The sequence below is a fragment of the Procambarus clarkii genome, chromosome 94, assembly GCF_040958095.1.
Source record: "Procambarus clarkii isolate CNS0578487 chromosome 94, FALCON_Pclarkii_2.0, whole genome shotgun sequence".
NCBI classification, from domain to species: domain Eukaryota; kingdom Metazoa; phylum Arthropoda; class Malacostraca; order Decapoda; family Cambaridae; genus Procambarus; species Procambarus clarkii.
The window spans coordinates 13526593-13547234 of NC_091243.1; the positions used below are offsets into that span (position 1 = coordinate 13526593).

Consider the following 20642-nt stretch of genomic DNA (forward strand, 5'->3'; position numbering starts at 1 on the left):
AATCCACAAGATCTTCTCTGAATGCTCTTTGTTTTCTTCTTCGAGGATGTGGGTCCCTGCAATTGCACCAGAGGTGGTACCCCTAATATATATATATATATGACAGTGTCAGACCACGAATGAGGGATTGAAACAGGAATTTCCACAAAATAATTTCGTATTTAATAATACATCTTCAGAAGGATCCTTATGAAGATGTATTATTAAATACGAAATTATTTTGTGCAAATTCCTGTTTCAATCCTTCATTCGTGGTCTGATACTGACATATTTTTCGTCACGTGTTAATTTTCGTGATTTACACATATGCTGGGGAGGAGGTGCTGGGGAGGAGGTGCTGGGGAGGAGGTGCTGGGGAGAAGGTGCTGGGGAGGAGGTGCAGGGGAGGAGGTGCAGGGGAGGAGGTGCAGGGAGGAGGTGCAGGTGAGGAAGTGCAGGTGAGGAGGTGCAGGAGAGGAGGTACAGGAGAGGAGGTGCAAGGGAAGAGGTGCAGGGAGGAGGTGCAGGGGAGCGAGGGTTGTGGAAGGTGGTGCAGATACTGAAATTCTTCGTCAGTGTTATACGCCATTTACTCATCCATGGGCAGTATTATTTCACAGTCTAGTTGTGGGCAGGTAAGATAAGGAGCAGCGTTGGGTAAGGTGGTGGGGAGTTCATGGAGGTGGGGTGTGCTGGGCAGGGGTTTAGGGCCTCGTTACCCACGTGATTTACCTTAACCAAGTGTGCGCCCCACAGCTTTAGCGGCTGGACCCCTCCAGCTCATAATGCATAATAAAACGCTGTTCAGATCCATCTGAAGAACATAGTGCGCCTTGTACGACCTCCACTTGTGCCCGCAGTCTCCTATTGTGAGTGCAGGGAGGGGGGAGGCCGGACCCAAGAGCTGAAGCTCGCCCTTCAAGCGCAGAGACGAGAACGGTGCCATGTGTCACAGATGAAATGTAAGTTTCAAGAAGCCTATCATGCCTATTAAACCGTTTCTTAATGGTTTGTGATATGTTTACACCAATGACATCGCAGGAGACTGTTCCCAGCTCAGAGCCACAATGGGAACAGAAAAACCCAGAGAAACAAAAATTATGCCAGAACTTACATGGGTCCAAAGATCAGATTGTAAATATTAAATTTGTATGTAAATGGTGTAAATACAATTGGAAAGATCAGAGAGAGAGAGAGAGAGAGAGAGGGGGGGGTGAGAGAGAGAGAGGGGGGGAGAGAGAGAGAGGGGGAGAGAGAGAGGGGGGGGAGAGAGAGAGAGGGGGGGGGAGAGAGAGAGAGAGAGGAGGAGAGAGAGAGGGGGAGGAGAGAGAGAGGGGGGGGGAGAGAGAGAGGAGGAGAGAGAGGGAGAGGGGGAGGAGAGAGAGGGAGAGGGGGAGGAGAGAGGGGGAGGAGAGAGAGGGAGGAGAGAGAGGGAGAGGGGGGAGAGAGAGAGAGGGGGAGAGAGAGAGAGGGGGGAGAGAGAGAGAGGAGGGAGAGAGAGAGAGAGGTGGGGAAAGAGAGAGGCGGGGAGAGAGAGGAGGGGGAGAGTGAGAGAGAGAGAGAGAGAGGAAGGGAGAGAGAGAGAGAGAGAGAGAGAGGGAGAGAGAGAGAGAGAGAGAGAGGGGGGGAGAGAGAGAGAGAGAGGGGGGGAGAGAGAGAGAGAGAGGGGAGAGAGGGAGAGAGAGAGAGAGGGAGAGAGAGGGAGAGACAGAGAGAGAGAGAGGGAGGAGGGCTCCCCATGAAGGCTGGGGCCCCATAACGACACTGCCAATATACAGCAAGTGACGCCCTCCTCCCAGCCAAAGATACGCACATTTGCATATAATTGCTGCGTCTGAACGTGGTGAAGGTGACCCTAATGGGGGACCCCAAACACCACTACCTTCACCTTCTCCCCCCCCCCCCCCCGCGCCCCACACCGCTAATCCTCCCACATTTCCTGATAGTGTGGGGAAAATATTCTCACTGTTACTTAAGAACTCATTTTTTGTATGAGTAATTACTGCAAAAAGAAGAGCGTTAATGTATATGATGAAGACTTAGCGGTCCGCGGATCTTCACCCGGAGACTACACTCACTCTAGAACCTGTCCTCTAAAAAGAACGTCGCTTTTGGCCGTTTACCCGTATGGCCGAATTTGGACGTAATTTGAAAATGAAAAAAAATGAATATAAATTTGGGATTTTTTTTTTCAACAACAGTAAGTTAAGGGTCCTCTGATAGGTTAGGTGGGCAGGAAATTCTCATAAAGTTTCAAAAGGTTATGAAAAACGTTAATTTAAAGTGTCCTCTTATAACCTCTGCGCGTACGCCGGACAACTCAAATAGAAAACGGAACAGAACGTCACTTTTGTGAGTCGATTTCATTTCAAATTACGTCCAAATTTGGCCATAGTGCCGCGCATACCAGCCAAAAGTGACGTTATTTTTGCTCAACTTCCTCTTAGTCTGGACCCTTCAGCGTCCTCCTACTGTCACTCCTGGAACATTAAGGATAAACAGGAGAAATAAAAAATCATTCTTATTTTGTTTGTTTTTATTCGAAATGCATTTGAAGTACAGATCATTTGGGTTTTGACTACACCTGGAGAGTGTGGTGTGGGGTCCTGACACACCTGGAGAGTGTGGTGATGGGTCATGACACACCTGGAGAGTGTGGTGAGTGTCCTGACACACCTGGAGAGTGTGGTGTGGGTCCTGACACACCTGGAGAGTGTGGTGATGGGTCCTGACACACCTGGAGAGTGTAATGAGTGTCCTGACACACCTGGAGAGTGTGGTGAAGGGTCCTGACACACCTGGAGAGTGTGGTGAGGGGTCCTGACACACCTGGAGAGTGTGGTGAGGGTCATGACACACCTGGAGAGTGTGGTGAAGGGTCCTGACACACCTGGAGAGTGTGGTGAGTGTCCTGACACACCTGGAGAGTGTGGTGTGGGGTCCTGACACACCTGGAGAGTGTGGTGAAGGTTCTGACACACCTGCAGAGTGTGGTGAGGGGTCCTGACACACCTGGAGAGTGTGGTGAAGGTCCTGACACACCTGGAGAGTGTGGTGAGAGATCCTGACACACTTGCAGAGTGTGGTGAGAGGTCCTGACACACCTGCAGAGTGTGGTGAAGGTCCTGACACACCTGCAGAGTGTTGTGAAGGTCCTGACACACCTGCAGAGTGTGGTGAGAGGTCCTGACACACTTGCAGAGTGTGGTGAGAGGTCCTGACACACCTGCAGAGTGTGGTGAAGGTCCTGACACACCTGCAGAGTGTGGTGAGAGGTCCTGACACACCTGCAGAGTGTGGTGAGAGATCCTGACAAACCTGGAGAGTGTAGTGAGGGGTCCTGACACACCTGGAGAGTGTGGTGAGAGGTCCTGACACACCTGGAGAGTGTGGTGAAGGTTCTGACACACCTGCAGAGTGTGGTGAAGGTCCTGACACACCTGCAGAGTGTGGTGAGAGGTCCTGACACACCTGCAGAGTGTGGTGAGAGGTCCTGACAAACCTGGAGAGTGTAGTGAGGGGTCCTGACACACCTGGAGAGTGTGGTGAGAGGTCCTGACACACCTGGAGAGTGTGGTGAAGGTTCTGACACACCTGCAGAGTGTGGTGAGAGGTCCTGACACACCTGGAGAGTGTGGTGAGAGTCGTGACACACCTGGAGAGTGTGGTGAGAGTCCTGACACACCTGCAGAGTGTGGTGAGAGGTCCTGACAAACCTGGAGAGTGTAGTGAGGGGTCCTGACACACCTGGAGAGTGTGGTGAGAGGTCCTGACACACCTGGAGAGTGTGGTGAAGGTCCTGACACACCTGGAGAGTGTGGTGAGAGGTCCTGACACACCTGGAGAGTGTGGTGAGAGTCCTGACACACCTGGAGAGAGTGGTGAGAGTCCTGACACACCTGGAGAGTGTGGTGAGAGTCCTGACACACCTGCAGAGTGTGGTGAGAGGTCCTTACACACCTGGAGAGTGTAGTGAGGGTCCTGACACACCTGGAGAGTGTGGTGAAGGTCCTGACACACCTGGAGAGTGTGGTGAAGGGTCCTGACACACCTGCAGAGTGTGGTGAGAGTCCTAACCACACCTGGAGAGTGTGGTGAGGGTCCTGACACACCTGGAGAGTGTGGTGAGGGTCCTGACACACCTGCAGAGTGTGGTGAGAGTCCTAACCACACCTGGAGAGTGTGGTGAGGGTCCTGACACACCTGCAGAGTGTGGTGAGGGTCCTGACACACCTGGAGAGTAATTAACCAATTACGATAATTGGTTGTTAATCTTTATATTGTCTGGTATTTTCTTGATTTTTAATATCCCTTGATATCTTAATTGGCTGTTATTGTTTTTGTTGCTGTGTTAATCCATAATTGGTAGTTAGTGAGTTGAGCACCGGCATCTGATCGTCTAATTACCCCCAGTCATCGTCGGTCATAAAATGTTAACTACTTTCAAATATAGTCTTGATTAGTTCTATCAAGATTGAGCTATTGAATAGTTCCAGTTTTGTCAGTTGTGTGCAGTTGTCGTACAGCTGTGTCGCAGTTGTCGTACAGCTAGGTCGCAGTTGTCGTACAGCTGTGTCGCAGTTGTCGTACAGCTGTGTCGCAGTTGTCGCACAGCTGTGTCGCAGTTGTCGCACAGCTGTGTCGCAGTTGTCGCACAGCTGTGTCGCAGTTGTCGTACAGCTATGTCGCAGTTGTCGTACAGCTGTGTCGCAGTTGTCGTACAGCTGTGTCGCAGTTGTCGTACAGCTGTGTCGCAGTTGTCGTACAGCTGTGTCGCAGTTGTCGTACAGCTGTGTCGCAGTTGTCGTACAGCTGTGTCGCAGTTGTCGTACAGCTGTGTCGCAGTTGTCGTACAGCTGTGTCGCAGTTGTCGTACAGCTGTGTCGCAGTTGTCGCACAGCTGTGTCGCAGTTGTCGTACAGCTATGTCGCAGTTGTCGCACAGCTGTGTCGCAGTTGTCGTACAGCTATGTCGCAGTTGTCGCACAGCTGTGTCGCAGTTGTCGCACAGCTGTGTCGCAGTTGTCGTACAGCTGTGTCGCAGTTGTTGTACAGCTGTGTCGCAGTTGTCGCACAGCTGTGTCGCAGTTGTCGCACAGCTGTGTCGCAGTTGTCGTACAGCTATGTCGCAGTTGTCGCACAGCTGTGTCGCAGTTGTCGCACAGCTGTGTCGCAGTTGTCGTACAGCTATGTCGCAGTTGTCGCACAGCTGTATCGCAGTTGTCGCACAGCTGTGTCGCAGTTGTCGCACAGCTGTGTCGCAGTTGTCGCACAGCTGTTTCGCAGTTGTCGCACAGCTGTGTCGCAGTTGTTGTACAGCTATGTCGCAGTTGTCGTACAGCGGTGTCGCAGTTGTCGTACAGCTGTGTCGCAGTTGTCGTACAGCAGTGCCGCAGTTGTCGTACAGCTGTGTCGCAGTTGTCGTACAGCAGTGCCGCAGTTGTCGTACAGCTGTTAACTAGCCGTTGCATAGATGTGCCCCATTTCATTGAGCTGGTTCTTAATTGAATTGGTTCTATGTTGCAGTTGTCATGTCTTACAGTTGTGTCAGCAATACAGTTGTCATGTCTGTCCTACAGTTGTGTCAGCAGTACAGTTGTCATAGTTGTCTTACAGTTGTGTCAGCAGTACAGTTGTCATAGTTGTCTTACAGTTGTGTCAGCAGTACAGTTGTCATGTCTGTCTTACAGTTGTGTCAGCAGTACAGTTGTCATAGTTGTCTTACAGTTGTGTCAGCAGTACAGTTGTCATGTCTGTCTTACAGTTGTGTCAGCAGTACAGTTGTCATGTCTGTCTTACAGTTGTGTCAGCAGTACAGTTGTCATGTCTGTCTTACAGTTGTGTCAGCAGTACAGTTGTCATAGTTGTCTTACAGTTGTGTCAGCAGTACAGTTGTCTTACAGTTGTGTCAGCAGTACAGTTGTCATAGTTATCTTACAGTTGAGTCAGCAGTAAAGTTGTCATAATTGTCTTACAGTTGTGTCAGCAGTACAGTTGTCATGGCTGTCTACAGTTGTGTCAGCAGTACAGTTGTGTCAGCAGTACAGTTGTCATGGCTGTCTACAGTTGTGTCAGCAGTACAGTTGTGTCAGCAGTACAGTTGTCATAGTTGTCTTACAGTTGTGTCAGCAGCACAGTTGTCATAGTTGTCTTACAGTTGTGTCAGCAGTACAGTTGTCATGTCTTACAGTTGTGTCAGCAGAACAGTTGTCATACCTGTCTTACAGTTGTGTCAGCAGTACAGTTGTCATGTCTGTCTTACAGTTGTGTCAGCAGTACAGTTGTCATGTCTGTCTTACAGTTGTCAGCTGTACAGTTGTCATAGTTGTCTTACAGTTGTGTCAGCAGTACAGTTGTGTCAGCAGTACAGTTGTGTCAGCAGTACAGTTGTGTCAGCAGTACAGTTGTGTCAGTAGTACAGTTGTCATAGTTGTCTTACAGTTGTGTCAGCAATACAGTTGTCATAGTTGTCTTACAGTTGTGTCAGCAATATAGTTGTCATGTCTGTCTTACAGTTGTGTCAGCAGTACAGTTGTCATAGTTGTCTTACAGTTGTGTCAGCAGTACAGTTGTCATAGTTGTCTTACAGTTGTGTCAGCAGTACAGTTGTCATGTCTGTCTTACAGTTGTGTCAGCAGTACAGTTGTCATAGTTGTCTTACAGTTGTGTCAGCAGTACAGTTGTCATAGTTGTCTTACAGTTGTGTCAGCAATATAGTTGTCATGTCTGTCTTACAGTTGTGTCAGTAGTACAGTTGTCATAGTTGTCTTACAGTTGTGTCAGCAATATAGTTGTCATGTCTGTCTTACAGTTGTGTCAGCAGTACAGTTGTCATAGTTGTCTTACAGTTGTGTCAGCAGTACAGTTGTCATAGTTGTCTTACAGTTGTGTCAGCGGTACAGTTGTCATAGTTGTCTTACAGTTGTGTCAGCAGTATAGTTGTCTTACAGTTGTGTCAGCAGTACAGTTGTCATGGCTGTCTTACAGTTGTGTCAGCAGTACAGTTGTGTCAGCAGTACAGTTGGCATAGTTGTCTTACAGTTGAGTCAGCAGTACAGTTGTCATGTCTTACAGTTGTGTCAGCCTTACAGTTGTCATGGCTGTCTTACAGTTGTGTCAGCAGTACAGTTGTCATGTCTGTCTTACAGTTGTGTCAGCAGTACAGTTGTCATGTCTTTCAGTTGTGTCAGCAGAACAGTTGTCATACCTGTCTTACAGTTGTGTCAGCAGTACAGTTGTCATGTCTTACAGTTGTGTCAGCAGTACAGTTGTCATGTCTTACAGTTGTGTCAGCAGTACAGTTGTCATGTCTTACAGTTGTGTCAGCAGTACAGTTGTCATAGTTGTCTTACAGTTGTGTCAGCAGTACAGTTGTCATGTCTGTCTTACAGTTGTCAGCTGTACAGTTGTCATAGTTGTCTTACAGTTGTGTCAGCAGTACAGTTGTCATGTCTTACAGTTGTGTCAGCAGTACAGTTGTCATGTCTGTCTTACAGTTGTGTCAGCAGTACAGTTGTCATGTCTGTCTTACAGTTGTGTCAGCAGTAAAGTTGTCATAGTTGTCTTACAGATGTGTCAGCAATACAGTTGTGTCACCAGTACATTGTCATAGTTGTCTTACAGTTGTGTCAGCAGTACAGTTGTCATAGTTGTCTTACAGATGTGTCAGCAATACAGTTGTGTCACCAGTACATTGTCATAGTTGTCTTACAGTTGCCTCAGCAGTACAGTTGTCATAGTTGTCTTACAGTTGTGTCAGCAGTACAGTTGTCATAGTTATCTTACAGTTGTGTCAGCAGTACATTGTCATAGTTGTCTTACAGTTGTGTCAGCAGTACAGTTGTCATGTCTTACAGTTGTGTCAGCAGTACAGTTGTCATAGTTATCTTACAGTTGTGTCAGCAGTACAGTTGCCATAGTTATCTTACAGTTGTGTCAGCAGTACAGTTGTCATAGTTATCTTACAGTTGTGTCAGCAGTACAGTTGTCATGGCTGTCTTACAGTTGTCATGGCTGTCTTACAGTTGTCATAGCTGTCTTACAGTTGTCATAGTTGTCTTACAGTTGTGTCAGCAGTACAGTTGTCATGGCTGTCTTACAGTTGTGTCAGCAGTACAGTTGTCATAGTTATCTTATAGTTGTGTCAGCAGTACAGTTGTCATAACTGTCTTACAGTTGTCATGGCTGTCTTACAGTTGTCATAGTTGTCTTACAGTTGTGTCAGCAGTACAGTTGTCATGGCTGTCTTACAGTTGTCATGGCTGTCTTACAGTTGTCATAGTTGTCTTACAGTTGTGTCAGCAGTACAGTTGTCATAGTTATGTTATAGTTGTGTCAGCAGTACAATTGTCATGGCTGTCTTACAGTTGTCATAGCTGTCTTACAGTTGTGTCAGCAGTACAGCTGTCATGTCTTTCAGTTGTGTCAGCAGTACAGCTGTCATGTCTGTCTTACAGTTGTGTCAGCAGTACAGTTGTCATAGCTGTCTTACAGTTGTGTCAGCAGTACAGCTGTCATGTCTTTCAGTTGTGTCAGCAGTACAGCTGTCATGTCTGTCTTACAGTTGTGTCAGCAGTACAGCTGTCATATCTGTCGTACAGTTGTGTCAGCAGTACAGCTGTCATGTCTGTCTTACAGTTGTGTCAGCAGTACAGTTGTCATGTCTGTCTTACAGTTGTGTCAGCAGTACAGTTGTCATGTCTGTCTTACAGTTGTGTCAGCAGTACAGTTGTCATGTCTGTCTTACAGTTGTGTCAGCAGTACAGTTGTCATGTCTGTCTTACAGTTGTGTCAGCAGTACAGCTGTCATGTCTTTCAGTTGTGTCAGCAGTATAGCTGTCATGTCTGTCTTACAGTTGTGTCAGCAGTACAGCTGTCATGTCTTTCAGTTGTGTCAGCAGTACAGTTGTCATTTCTGTCTTACAGTTGTGTCAGCAGTACAGTTGTGTCAGCAGTACAGTTGTCATGTCTGTCTTACAGTTGTGTCAGCAGTACAGTTGTCATAGTTGTCTTACAGTTGTGTCAGCAGTACAGTTGTCATAGTTGTCTTACAGTTGTGTCAGCAGTACAGTTGTCATGTCTGTCTTACAGTTGTGTCAGCAGTACAGTTGTCATGTCTGTCTTACAGTTGTGTCAGCAGTACAGTTGTCATAGTTGTCTTACAGTTGTGTCAGCAGTACAGTTGTGTCAGCAGTACAGTTGTCATAGTTGTCTTACAGTTGTGTCAGCAGTACAGTTGTGTCAGCAGTACAGTTGTCATTTCTGTCTTACAGTTGTGTCAGCAGTACAGTTGTCATAGTTGTCTTACAGTTGTGTCAGCAGTACAGTTGTCATAGTTGTCTTACAGTTGTGTCAGCAGTACAGTTGTCATAGTTGTCTTACAGTTGTGTCAGCAGTACAGTTGTCATAGTTGTCTTACAGTTGTGTCAGCAGTACAGTTGTCATAGTTGTCTTACAGTTGTGTCAGCAGTACAGCTGTCATAGTTGTCTTACAGTTGTGTCAGCAGTACAGTTGTGTCAGCAGTACAGTTGTCATAGTTGTCTTACAGTTGTGTCAGCAGTACAGTTGTCATAGTTGTCTTACAGATGTGTCAGCAATACAGTTGTGTCACCAGTACATTGTCATAGTTGTCTTACAGTTGTGTCAGCAGTACAGTTGTCATAGTTGTCTTACATATGTGTCAGCAATACAGTTGTGTCACCAGTACATTGTCATAGTTGTCTTACAGTTGTGTCAGCAGTACAGTTGTCATAGTTGTCTTACAGATGTGTCAGCAATACAGTTGTGTCACCAGTACATTGTCATAGTTGTCTTACAGTTGTCTCAGCAGTACAGTTGTCATAGTTGTCTTACAGTTGTGTCAGCAGTACAGTTGTCATAGTTATCTTACAGTTGTGTCAGCAGTACATTGTCATAGTTGTCTTACAGTTGTGTCAGCAGTACAGTTGTCATGTCTTACAGTTGTGTCAGCAGTACAGTTGTCATAGTTATCTTACAGTTGTGTCAGCAGTACAGTTGTCATAGTTATCTTACAGTTGTGTCAGCAGTACAGTTGTCATGGCTGTCTTACAGTTGTCATGGCTGTCTTACAGTTGTCATAGCTGTCTTACAGTTGTCATAGTTGTCTTACAGTTGTGTCAGCAGTACAGTTGTCATGGCTGTCTTACAGTTGTGTCAGCAGTACAGTTGTCATAGTTATCTTATAATTGTGTCAGCAGTACAGTTGTCATGGCTGTCTTACAGTTGTCATGGCTGTCTTACAGTTGTCATAGTTGTCTTACAGTTGTGTCAGCAGTACAGTTGTCATGGCTGTCTTACAGTTGTGTCAGCAGTACAGTTGTCATGGCTGTCTTACAGTTGTCATGGCTGTCTTACAGTTGTCATAGTTGTCTTACAGTTGTGTCAGCAGTACAGTTGTCATAGTTATCTTATAGTTGTGTCAGCAGTACAGTTGTCATGGCTGTCTTACAGTTGTCATGGCTGTCTTACAGTTGTCATAGCTGTCTTACAGTTGTGTCAGCAGTACAGCTGTCATGTCTTTCAGTTGTGTCAGCAGTACAGCTGTCATGTCTTACAGTTGTGTCAGCAGTACAGCTGTCATATCTGTCGTACAGTTGTGTCAGCAGTACAGCTGTCATGTCTGTCTTACAGTTGTGTCAGCAGTACAGTTGTCATGTCTGTCTTACAGTTGTGTCAGCAGTACAGTTGTCATGTCTGTCTAACAGTTGTGTCAGCAGTACAGTTGTCATGCCTGTCTTACAGTTGTGTCAGCAGTACAGTTGTCATGTCTGTCTTACAGTTGTGTCAGCAGTACAGTTGTCATGTCTGTCTTACAGTTGTGTCAGCAGTACAGCTGTCATGTCTTTCAGTTGTGTCAGCAGTATAGCTGTCATGTCTGTCTTACAGTTGTGTCAGCAGTACAGTTGTCATTTCTGTCTTACAGTTGTGTCAGCAGTACAGTTGTGTCAGCAGCACAGTTGTCATGTCTGTCTTACAGTTGTGTCAGCAGTACAGTTGTCATAGTTGTCTTACAGTTGTGTCAGCAGTACAGTTGTGTCAGCAGTACAGTTGTTATAGTTGTCTTACAGTTGTGTCAGCAGTACAGTTGTGTCAGCAGTACAGTTGTCATGTCTGTCTTACAGTTGTGTCAGCAGTACAGTTGTCATGTCTGTCTTACAGTTGTGTCAGCAGTACAGTTGTCATAGTTGTCTTACAGTTGTGTCAGCAGACAGTTGTCATAGTTGTCTTACAGTTGTGTCAGCAGTACAGTTGTGTCAGCAGTACAGTTGTCATTTCTGTCTTACAGTTGTGTCAGCAGTACAGTTGTCATAGTTGTCTTACAGTTGTGTCAGCAGTACAGTTGTCATAGTTGTCTTACAGTTGTGTCAGCAGTACAGTTGTCATAGTTGTCTTACAGTTGTGTCAGCAGTACAGTTGTGTCAGCAGTACAGCTGTCATAGTTGTCTTACAGTTGTTTCAGCAGTACAGTTGTCATAGTTGTCTTACAGTTGTGTCAGCAGTACAGTTGTCATAGTTGTCTTACAGTTGTGTCAGCAGTACAGTTGTGTCAGCAGTACAGTTGTCATAGCTGTCTTACAATTGTGTCAGCAGTACAGTTGTCATTTCTGTCTTACAGTTGTGTCAGCAGAACAGTTGTCATAGTTGTCTTACAGTTGTGTCAGCAGTACAGTTGTGTCAGCAGTACAGGTGTGTCAGCAGTACAGTTGTCATAGTTGTCTTACAGTTGTGTCAGCAGTACAGTTGTCATAGCTGTCTTACAGGTGTGTCAGCAGTACAGTTGTCATAGCTGTCTTACACTTGTGTCAGCAGTACAGTTGATATAGTTGTCTTACAGGTGTGTCAGCAGTACAGTTGTCATAGTTGTCTTACAGTTGTGTCAGCAGTACAGTTGTCATAGCTGTCTTACAGGTGTGTCAGCAGTACAGGTGTGTCAGCAGTACAGTTGTCATAGTTGTCTTACAGTTGTGTCAGCAGTACAGTTGTCATAGCTGTCTTACAGGTGTGTCAGCAGTACAGTTGTCATAGCTGTCTTACAGGTGTGTCAGCAGTACAGTTGATATAGTTGTCTTACAGGTGTGTCAGCAGTACAGTTGTCATAGCTGTCTTACAGTTGTGTCAGCAGTACAGTTGTCATAGCTGTCTTACAGGTGTGTCAGCAGTACAGTTGTCATAGCTGTCTTACAGGTGTGTCAGCAGTACAGTTGTCATAGTTGTCTTACAGTTGTGTCAGCAGTACAGTTGTCATAGTTGTCTTACAGTTGTGTCAGCAGTACAGTTGTGTCAGGAGTACAGTTGTCATAGTTATCTTACAGTTGTGTCAGCAGTACAGTTGTCATAGTTATCTTACAGTTGTGTCAGCAGTACAGTTGTCATAGTTATCTTACAGTTGTGTCAACAGTACAGTTGTCATAGTTATCTTACAGTTGTGTCAGCAGTACAGTTGTCATAGTTATCTTACAGTTGTGTCAGCAGTAGTGTTGTCATAGTTATCTTACAGTTGTGTCAACAGTACAGTTGTCATAGTTATCTTACAGTTGTGTCAGCAGTACAGTTGTCATAGTTATCTTACAGTTGTGTCAGCAGTACAGTTGTCATAGTTATCTTACAGTTGTGTCAGCAGTACAGTTGTCATAGTTATCTTACAGTTGTGTCAGCAGTACAGTTGTCATAGTTATCTTACAGTTGTGTCAGCAGTACAGTTGTCATAGTTATCTTACAGTTGTGTCAGCAGTACAGTTGTCATAGTTATCTTACAGTTGTGTCAGCAGTACAGTTGTCATAGTTATCTTACAGTTGTCTCAGCAGTACAGTTGTCATAGTTATCTTACAGTTGTCTCAGCAGTACAGTTGTCATAGTTATCTTACAGTTGTGTCAGCAGTACAGTTGTCATAGTTATCTTACAGTTGTGTCAGCAGTACAGTTGTCATAGTTATCTTACAGTTGTCTCAGCAGTACAGTTGTCATAGTTATCTTACAGTTGTCTCAGCAGTACAGTTGTCATAGTTATCTTACAGTTGTCTCAGCAGTACAGTTGTCATGGTTATCATCCAGGCCTGTCATTGTTGTCTTCCAGTTGTGCAGCTGTCTTAGAGCTGTATTACACCTGTTGAACATTTTTTTTATAGTTGTCGCACAGCTGTGGCATTTGTTACACGTGTGTCCTGGTTGACAGCTGCGTTATCGCATAAATATTGTCAGATACTTCTACCATGATTATTGTACATGAGCGCCATAGTTGTACAGTTTTGTTCTGATTACTGCCCTTTTGGGCCATAGCTGTTTGTACAGATTTCTCATAATTTTGTACAGTTGTGGCATAGTTGTACAGTTTAGTCATGATTATCGTACAGTTGTGGCATAGTTGTACAGTTTAGTCATGATTATCGTACAGTTGTGGCATAGTTGTACAGTTTTGTCATGATTATCGTGCAGTTGTGGCATAGTTGTACAGTTTTGTCATGATTATCGTACAGTTGTGGCATAGTTGTACAGTTTAGTCATGATTATCGTACAGTTGTGGCATAGTTGTACAGTGTTGTCATGATTTTGGTACCAATCCGTCCTCCTAATAGAACGTCGCATTTTGACGTACACTTTACCTAAGGCCAAAAATCGTCGTACTAGAAAATGGTAGCGACTCGCGAATTGATATAATGTCCCGTTTTCTCTTAGTTGGTCCTCTGGTGGGTTAGGATAAGGCACTTTAATACGACAGTTTCTTGACGTTGGAGAACCTTAGGAGGACAGGTTGATGATGACAGTTGTGGCATAGTTGTACAGCTTTGTCATGAGTACAGTTGTGTCACAGTTATACACTACAAGTTAGAGGCTTAGATGCGTCAGTGTGCAATAGTTGTCGCATATTGTGTCAGTGTGTAATAAAGTTTTAACAAAGTTACCGTAAAGTTGGGTCATATTTATTTCAGTTGTCATATATTTCAGTTTGCAAAACCACATACACATTTGTCACAATTAACACAGTTGTCATAGTTGAACATATTTGTTAAAACTGTCATGGCACTCGTTATATAGTTATGCCATAGCTGTCAGAGATTTGTCATGCCTCAATTGCAACAGATTTAGAATGTTAGTTTGAGCTCATCGCTACACTTGATTGAACTTAAGTTAGGGACTTGGTGGAGAAAAGTGTTAGTGAGTGTAGGTGTTTGAGTTAAACATGCGAGTTAACACGTGTGCAGAGGTGTGGTGGCCCACACTACCCAGCGGGTCTAGGCCTGTTGTAGACCCGTCAAGCCTACCACCACCGGACTATTGCACCTGTCAACTCGAGCACCTGGAGCAAGGACCTATTGTGAACACCTGTTTATTACTGAACCCTGATACCTGGGGGTCCCGCCACCAGGATTTCTGTCAAGGCACACACATGGGTGGCATACATGACCTCAACCCAGTTAATATTGACACGAAGGCACCAGACCACGACCTGTCAACTTGACCTGTCATGAAGACATGAGGTAGAGGCATCATTAGTGCTGCCACAACAGGTCCGTGGGACAGGTCTTAACTAACAGTCTTGTGCTGTAACTTTAATAGAACTGATTAAATTGTATAATTTCTCAACCCATGAACTAACTCCTAACTTGGAGCTCCTTTGAAGTCTGTTATCAAATTTACGGCGAAGCTGAGTTATTTAAGTCCAGTTGGTGCACAACGTCAGGTGTGTCACGTCAGGTGTGTCACATCAGGTGTGTCATGTTACCTCAGCATGTCACGTCAAGAGTAAAATGCCATCTTAGTGTGGCTAATCAGGTGTACTTCAATTTTAAATGTAATCACATTTTACAAGTCAGGTGTGTCATGTCACTACACGTTGACAAGTCAGGTGTGGCATGTTATCTCACCTCCTGTATACCAGAACACACACACGTGTAGCTCGAGTGAAATGATCTATTACCAGACAACAGGACCTTCACACAGTCAGCAAACTGCCTTCATATATATATATATTTTTTTTGTATTTTTATATTCCTGTTATAGCCCGCCAGCGGGAACAAATATAAAGTATTTAAACTTAACAAATAAATAAATAAGACAAGAAGCAGGACGGAGTAGGTGTCCTGACGACCCAGGGAGACGACCTATTGTACGGTCGTTGCTCTCCCTGGGTCATGGTGACAGAGACGACCTCCAGTGAGGACACGACTCCCAGAGCGAGGAGCGAGGGTCTGGTACTGAGCTCAGGAGCAGTAGACAGCTTCAGCATCCATCAGCCATCTTCTCCATCCGTCTCCAGCGTCGCTAAATAACCACTAGGTTACTGAGTGCTGATATTGTTCTTTTTTTAAGCTAAAGCAAATATAATGTGCGTTTCTGGTTTCCTCCAGGACCACGCGGACCTTCGCGCTCTGACTCACACAACTCCGTGACCGATCAGTCGTGGTGTGGGTGGTGTCCGCCAGTGCCCAGGATTTACTACTATACACGAAATGAAAACGGGTTATGTTTTTAGCCATAACAAAAGAGAAATATTACAGGGGGATAGGTCCAGGGTTATCTTGAGATGATTTCGGGGCTTTTTAGTGTCCCTGCGGCCCGGTCCTCGACCAGGCCTCCACCCCCAGGAAGCAGCCCGTGACAGCTGACTAACACCCAGGTACCTATTTTACTGCTAGGTAACAGGGGGGGGGGCTTAATAATTATCGTGAGTCACTCTAGAGTGAGTAGAACTCATTGTATACTCGGCCAGGCTCCAGCCGTCAGTTTCATAACACGCACTCCAGAATTTTTTAGCACTTATCGAAAACGGTATTTTCTCAACTATGAATTAATATTATTATATATTATTATTTTGCTCATAATTAGGCCTAGGATAAGTTATATTAGGTGTTCTGGTGTCATTGGAAATTATTTGTATATATACTTTAGCGCTTTTAATGTAGGAAGTGAGTGAAGCGCTGTTCAGTAAAATGTTCAAATGCACGCAAATGTGTTATGAGTAAATTATGTTGTCACAACCAGGGTATGAAGGCGGCTGATGAGTTAACCCTTTCACTGCTACACACGCCAGTTGCCGTTCCCGGCTACCATCACTCACTGCCATCAACTGACGTTTACCACCGTAGATAACCACCACATTTGAGTTTTCCTTTTAAGTTCCTACAATGATCAACAGCCGATATAACAATTATTGCTTACTGGGAAGATAATTTTATTCATAAAATGTCATGAATTAGATCAATTATGGCAATGGTGATATAAGCGCGTCTGATAACATTTGTGGAAAATAACGAGTTTGGTCACTCTTCTATCAATTTTCTAATTTTCAGAAGAAGAAAAATTTGATCTTGAATTTGAATAACTTTTGATCCGAATTTCGGGAACTCATCGATATCGGTATTAAATAAAATATAAAATTCAGTACACACAACGAAGTATATGGAACATTTTTTTCAAGCTTGTTTACTGTCATTTATAAGGAAGAAACTCTAATTTGATTTGAGTATTTTAAGATATGAGCTTATGACTGTTTTCTAATAAGTACTCCGCACACTAAGGATATTTGAGCATTGACAAATGTGTATGAGTATTTGTTGGTGGATATTACGGTCACTCCCGCCAGCTGACCCAGCTCAACACACCTGACCCAGCCCCAACACACCTGACCCAGCCCCAACACACCTGACGCAGCCCCAACACACCTGACCCAGCCCCAACACACCTGACGCAGCCCCAACACACCTGATACAGCCACCTACCTTCCAGCCCTCGCACCGTGCTCAATGTGTCTATAGTGTTAGGTCGTTTGGTGAGTGTTGTCGTGTGAGGGTCGTCTAGTGAGGGGTCGTCTGGTGAGGGTCGTCGTGTGAGTGTTGTCGTGTGAGTGTCGTCGTGTGAGGGTCGTCTAGTGAGGGGTCGGTTAGTAAGGGGTCGTCGTGTGAGGGTCGTCGTGTGAGGGTCGTCGTGTGAGGGTCGTCCTGTGAGTGTCGTCGTGTGAGGGTCGTCATGTGAGAGTCGTCTAGTAAGGATTGTCTGGTGAGGGTCGTCGTGAGGTGAGGGGTCGTCGTGTGAGTGCCGTCGTGTGAGGGTCGTCGTGTGAGTGTCGTCTAGTAAGGGTCGTCGTGTGACGGGTCGTCTGGTAAGGGTCGTCGTGTGAGTGTCGTTGTGTGAGGGTCGTCGTCAAAGAGAGTAGGTTGTGAGTGCCGCTGGTGTCGGAGCTCTCGTCATATTGGTAAGACAACGTCGGACTAGTGTCGTGTCACACTGACATCAACCTTAGGGATGGTATCTAGTGTCGAGTTTGTGGCAATAAATGGGCTGGTGTTAATCGTTAGGTCAAGCATCAGGCTGGTGTCAGGTACGAAGCATCAGGCTGGTGTCAGGTACGAAGCATCAGGCTGGTGTCAGGTACGAAGCATCAGGCTGGTGTCAGGTACGAAGCATCAGGCTGGTGTCAGGTACGAAGCATCAGGCTGGTGTCAGGTACGAAGCATCAGGCTGGTGTCAGGTACGAAGCATCAGGCTGGTGTCATATATCAAGCGTTGGTCTGGTGTTAATTATTAGGCGTATCTCCAGTGTTAGAGTAGGATGAGTGTTTAAGTGTTGAACTAGTGTCAATAACCAGGCTAGTGTTGGTTAAAGTGCGGCGCTGGTGTCAAATATATGTCGATTTCGTGTCAAGTATTAGGTGTCGGGCTGGTGTCAAATATTATATATCACGCTGGTGGCGAGTATTAAGTGTCGAGCTGGTCTCAAGTATTAGGTGTCGGGCTGGTGTCAATAATCAAGCATGGGTCAAATGTCAAGCATTGGTCTGGTGTGTCATATGACAAGCGTCAGGCTGATGTCAAGCCATGAGGATAGTGTCAAGCGATAAGGCTTGTGATTGGGCAGGAATCAAGTGATGAGGCTGGTGTCAGGTGATGGAGATAGTGTCAGACGATTTTAATGGTGTCAAGCAATGGGGCTGGTGTCAGGTAACTGGGCTAGTGACGGTTGATACGGCTGGTGTCAGGTGATGGCGCTGGTGGTGTCCAGTGGAGGGTTAGTGTCAGTAGTAGCGAGGGCTTCAAGCGTACGGTATTTGACGGGTGTTGAGCGGGTGTTAAGTGCCGCTCCGCCGTCAGGAGTAGGCCTGGCTAGTCTCAAACATATGCCTGCAGGTGTCAAGACGCAGGGTTGACGTGAAAGCGTAGGATTAGTGTCAAGAGAAGGGATAGTATCAAAGTGTCGGACTGATGTCATATGTAAGCCTGGTGTCAAGCGTAATAGCTGAAGTTAAGTATAAGGTTGGTGTCAAGCATAAGGTCAAGCATAAGGATGTGGCAAAGGGAAGGCTGTCAAGTTTTAGCTGTCCAAGGAGCACTGTCGATGCAGACGCAGCTACAGGATGGGACAGACACATAAGGTTAGTGTCAAACGTAAGACTGGTGTCAAGCATAAAGCTGGTGTCAAACGTAGAGTTGGTGTCAAACGTAAAGTTGGTGTCGGGCATGAGGCTGGTGTCAGGTATTAGGCTGGTATCAAACGTAAGGCAGGTGTCAAGCGTAAGGCAGGTGTCAAGCGTAAGGCAGGTGTCAAGCGTAAGGCAGGTGTCAAGTGTAAGGCAGGTGTCAAGCGTAAGGCAGGTGTCAAGCGTAAGGCAGGTGTCAAGTGTAAGGACGGTGTCAAGTGTAAGGACGGTGTCAAGTATAAGGACGGTGTCAAGTGTAAGGACGGTGTCAAGTATAAGGACGGTGTCAAGTGTAAGGACGGTGTCAAGTGTAAGGACGGTGTCAAGTATAAGGACGGTGTCAAGTGTAAGGACGGTGTCAAGTATAAGGACGGTGTCAAGTGTAAGGACGGTGTCAAGTATAAGGACGGTGTCAAGTATAAGGACGGTGTCAAGTATAAGGACGGTGTCAAGTATAAGGACGGTGTCAAGTGTAAGGACGGTGTCAAGTGTAAAGACGGTGTCAAGTGTAAGGACGGTGTCAAGTCGCGTGATAACAAGAGGACATGGCTGATCCTGGAGGAATAAATACGATACTTTAGCAATAAATAATCTAAACTAACTTTTGAATTCGCCTGTTTAATATATATATATATATATATATATATATATATATATATATATATATATATATATATATATATATATATATTGTTTAAATAAATGTAAAATAAATAGCTCTAACTTGGACAAACGAGTAACAATGTCTAGTTAAAGGGTGCGCCGGTAACCATTATAGTGATGGTTGGCATTGAGGTGCGTTGGTTAGGCCGTGTGGGTGTGTTGTGGGCCTTGTAATGGTCAATGCCTATGTCATCTAGAACTTCAGAGCTCCAGTCAAAATAATAAATATATTGCAGCCTTACAGTAATGGCTGTAAATTAAAAAAATATCTACAACATGTAGCGTGGGTCAGTTGAATATGAAGGTAGACACTGATCTTTTGAGAGTTTGGGGGGCAAGTGGGTGATCCTGGCGGAGAGTGATGTGCTGGCCGGTGGACGAGGCTACCTCCAGCCACAAGCTTCTCGCACCTGCATCAACCAGTTTTTAGAAGTCGTTACACTCATTGAAGATCTCCTGGCAGTTTTCGCCTACTCGTCCCCTCCTGCCGGCGTCATTGTAGATCTCGAAGGGAGTGTAGGTGGAACGCTCCAGGAAGTAGCTCACGCCATAACTGCAGGATGAAGCAGTGAGTGAGGACAGAGCGCGCCAAAAGACCCAAGGACTAAAATTTTCAAATACCTGTCGCCACAATTACGGGCTCACCATAGCCCGTGCTACTTGGAACTTTGTTCCAGGTAGCGAATCTTTAACAACAACAACCCCAGGACTAGGTAAGGTAGAGGCGCTCGGGCAAGATACGCGTCAACAAGAAAATCAATGTAGAAAAGGAAAACTGGTCTTAAAGACAATAACAAATGAAACAACTAAAGAAAAAAACTTGGGGGGAGGAACAAAATATATATACAAAATTACATGAGGAACTACTCAATTGTTAAACTCTAAGAATTCCTTCTCACAGTAAAGAGCCAAGTTCCTTGCCCCAGTTAGAGAGGTATAGAGCTTACGTTCCCATCTGGCAGAAGAGGTATCCAGTGTCGCCGGTGCCGTAGACACAGTCGGAGTTGGCCTCACACAGGTACTTCTGCATGCAGATGTCGTCCTCGGTCTCGTAGGTCTTGATGTAGCTCTGGCAGGACAGAGGGCCACATGATACATCGTAACATGTCAACATGATAAGTAGACAGGCGTGTAATCTACGGCCATGTAATCAAATAGTTTAAAATGCCTAATTATTTGCACGTATTTTACTTGTAAATTTCTAATCTTCATTGTAATTACTCTCTTAGTAATATTGTCCTACTTATATTATACTTATAAAAGTTATGGATGTGTGACACGTGACTCCAGGCTAGATGCACTGATGTCATGAGGGCTTGGGAGAACCTTCAGGGGAGCAGGACGGGAACTTATGGGAGAGGTGTGACACACAAGTAAAGATCTCACTTTGAACATGGTGGTGGCGGCGACGGCGGCGTCAGCGAGGGGATCAGTGGTGCCGAGGCTCCTGGCCTCGAAGGACCTCTGGGAGAAGCTGGTGCGCAGGGCATCAAGAAGGGTCACCACCAGACCGAACAGCTACAACAACACCCACCAAAAATTACGTTTAGAAATCCCACTCATTATAT

General features: G+C 45.5%; 2 protein-coding genes and 1 long non-coding RNA gene across 3 annotated transcripts in view; all 3 read right to left on the reverse strand.

Annotated features, from left to right (window-relative positions):
- Positions 1–4480: 4480 nt before the first annotated feature.
- LOC138360051 (uncharacterized) lies at positions 4481–5467 on the reverse strand. The gene is made up of 2 exons (XM_069319986.1): positions 4966–5467; positions 4481–4923 (listed from the first exon to the last, which is right to left on the reverse strand). The coding sequence occupies exons 1-2, from the start codon at positions 5465–5467 to the stop codon at positions 4481–4483; spliced, it is 945 nt and encodes a 314-aa protein (XP_069176087.1).
- An 8434-nt stretch (positions 5468–13901) lies between these two features.
- On the reverse strand, positions 13902–19028 carry LOC138359929 (uncharacterized). The gene is made up of 2 exons (XR_011226159.1): positions 16660–19028; positions 13902–16580 (listed from the first exon to the last, which is right to left on the reverse strand). It is a non-coding gene; the product is annotated as an uncharacterized lncRNA (long non-coding RNA).
- A 54-nt stretch (positions 19029–19082) lies between these two features.
- The window catches only part of LOC123747209 (uncharacterized), a 46690-nt gene continuing 45130 nt past the window's right edge, over positions 19083–20642 (reverse strand). Inside the window, exons 6-8 of the mRNA XM_045729244.2 lie at positions 20461–20592; positions 20022–20143; positions 19083–19627 (exon numbers count right to left, since the gene is read on the reverse strand). Coding sequence (XP_045585200.1) covers positions 19501–19627; positions 20022–20143; positions 20461–20592 — 381 coding nt within the window. The 3' untranslated portion in view covers positions 19083–19500. The remainder of the gene's footprint in view (positions 19628–20021; positions 20144–20460; positions 20593–20642) is intronic.

Bases quoted from the DNA above. Each gene is read 5' to 3' on its own strand.
- LOC138360051 (XM_069319986.1), bottom strand. From the start codon at position 5,467: ATGAAATGGGGCACATCTATGCAACGGCTAGTTAACAGCTGTACGACA. The intron at 4,924-4,965 runs GTGCGACAACTG...ACTGCGACACAG, and splicing joins GCGACAACTGCGACACAGCT to CTGTGCGACAACTGCGACAT.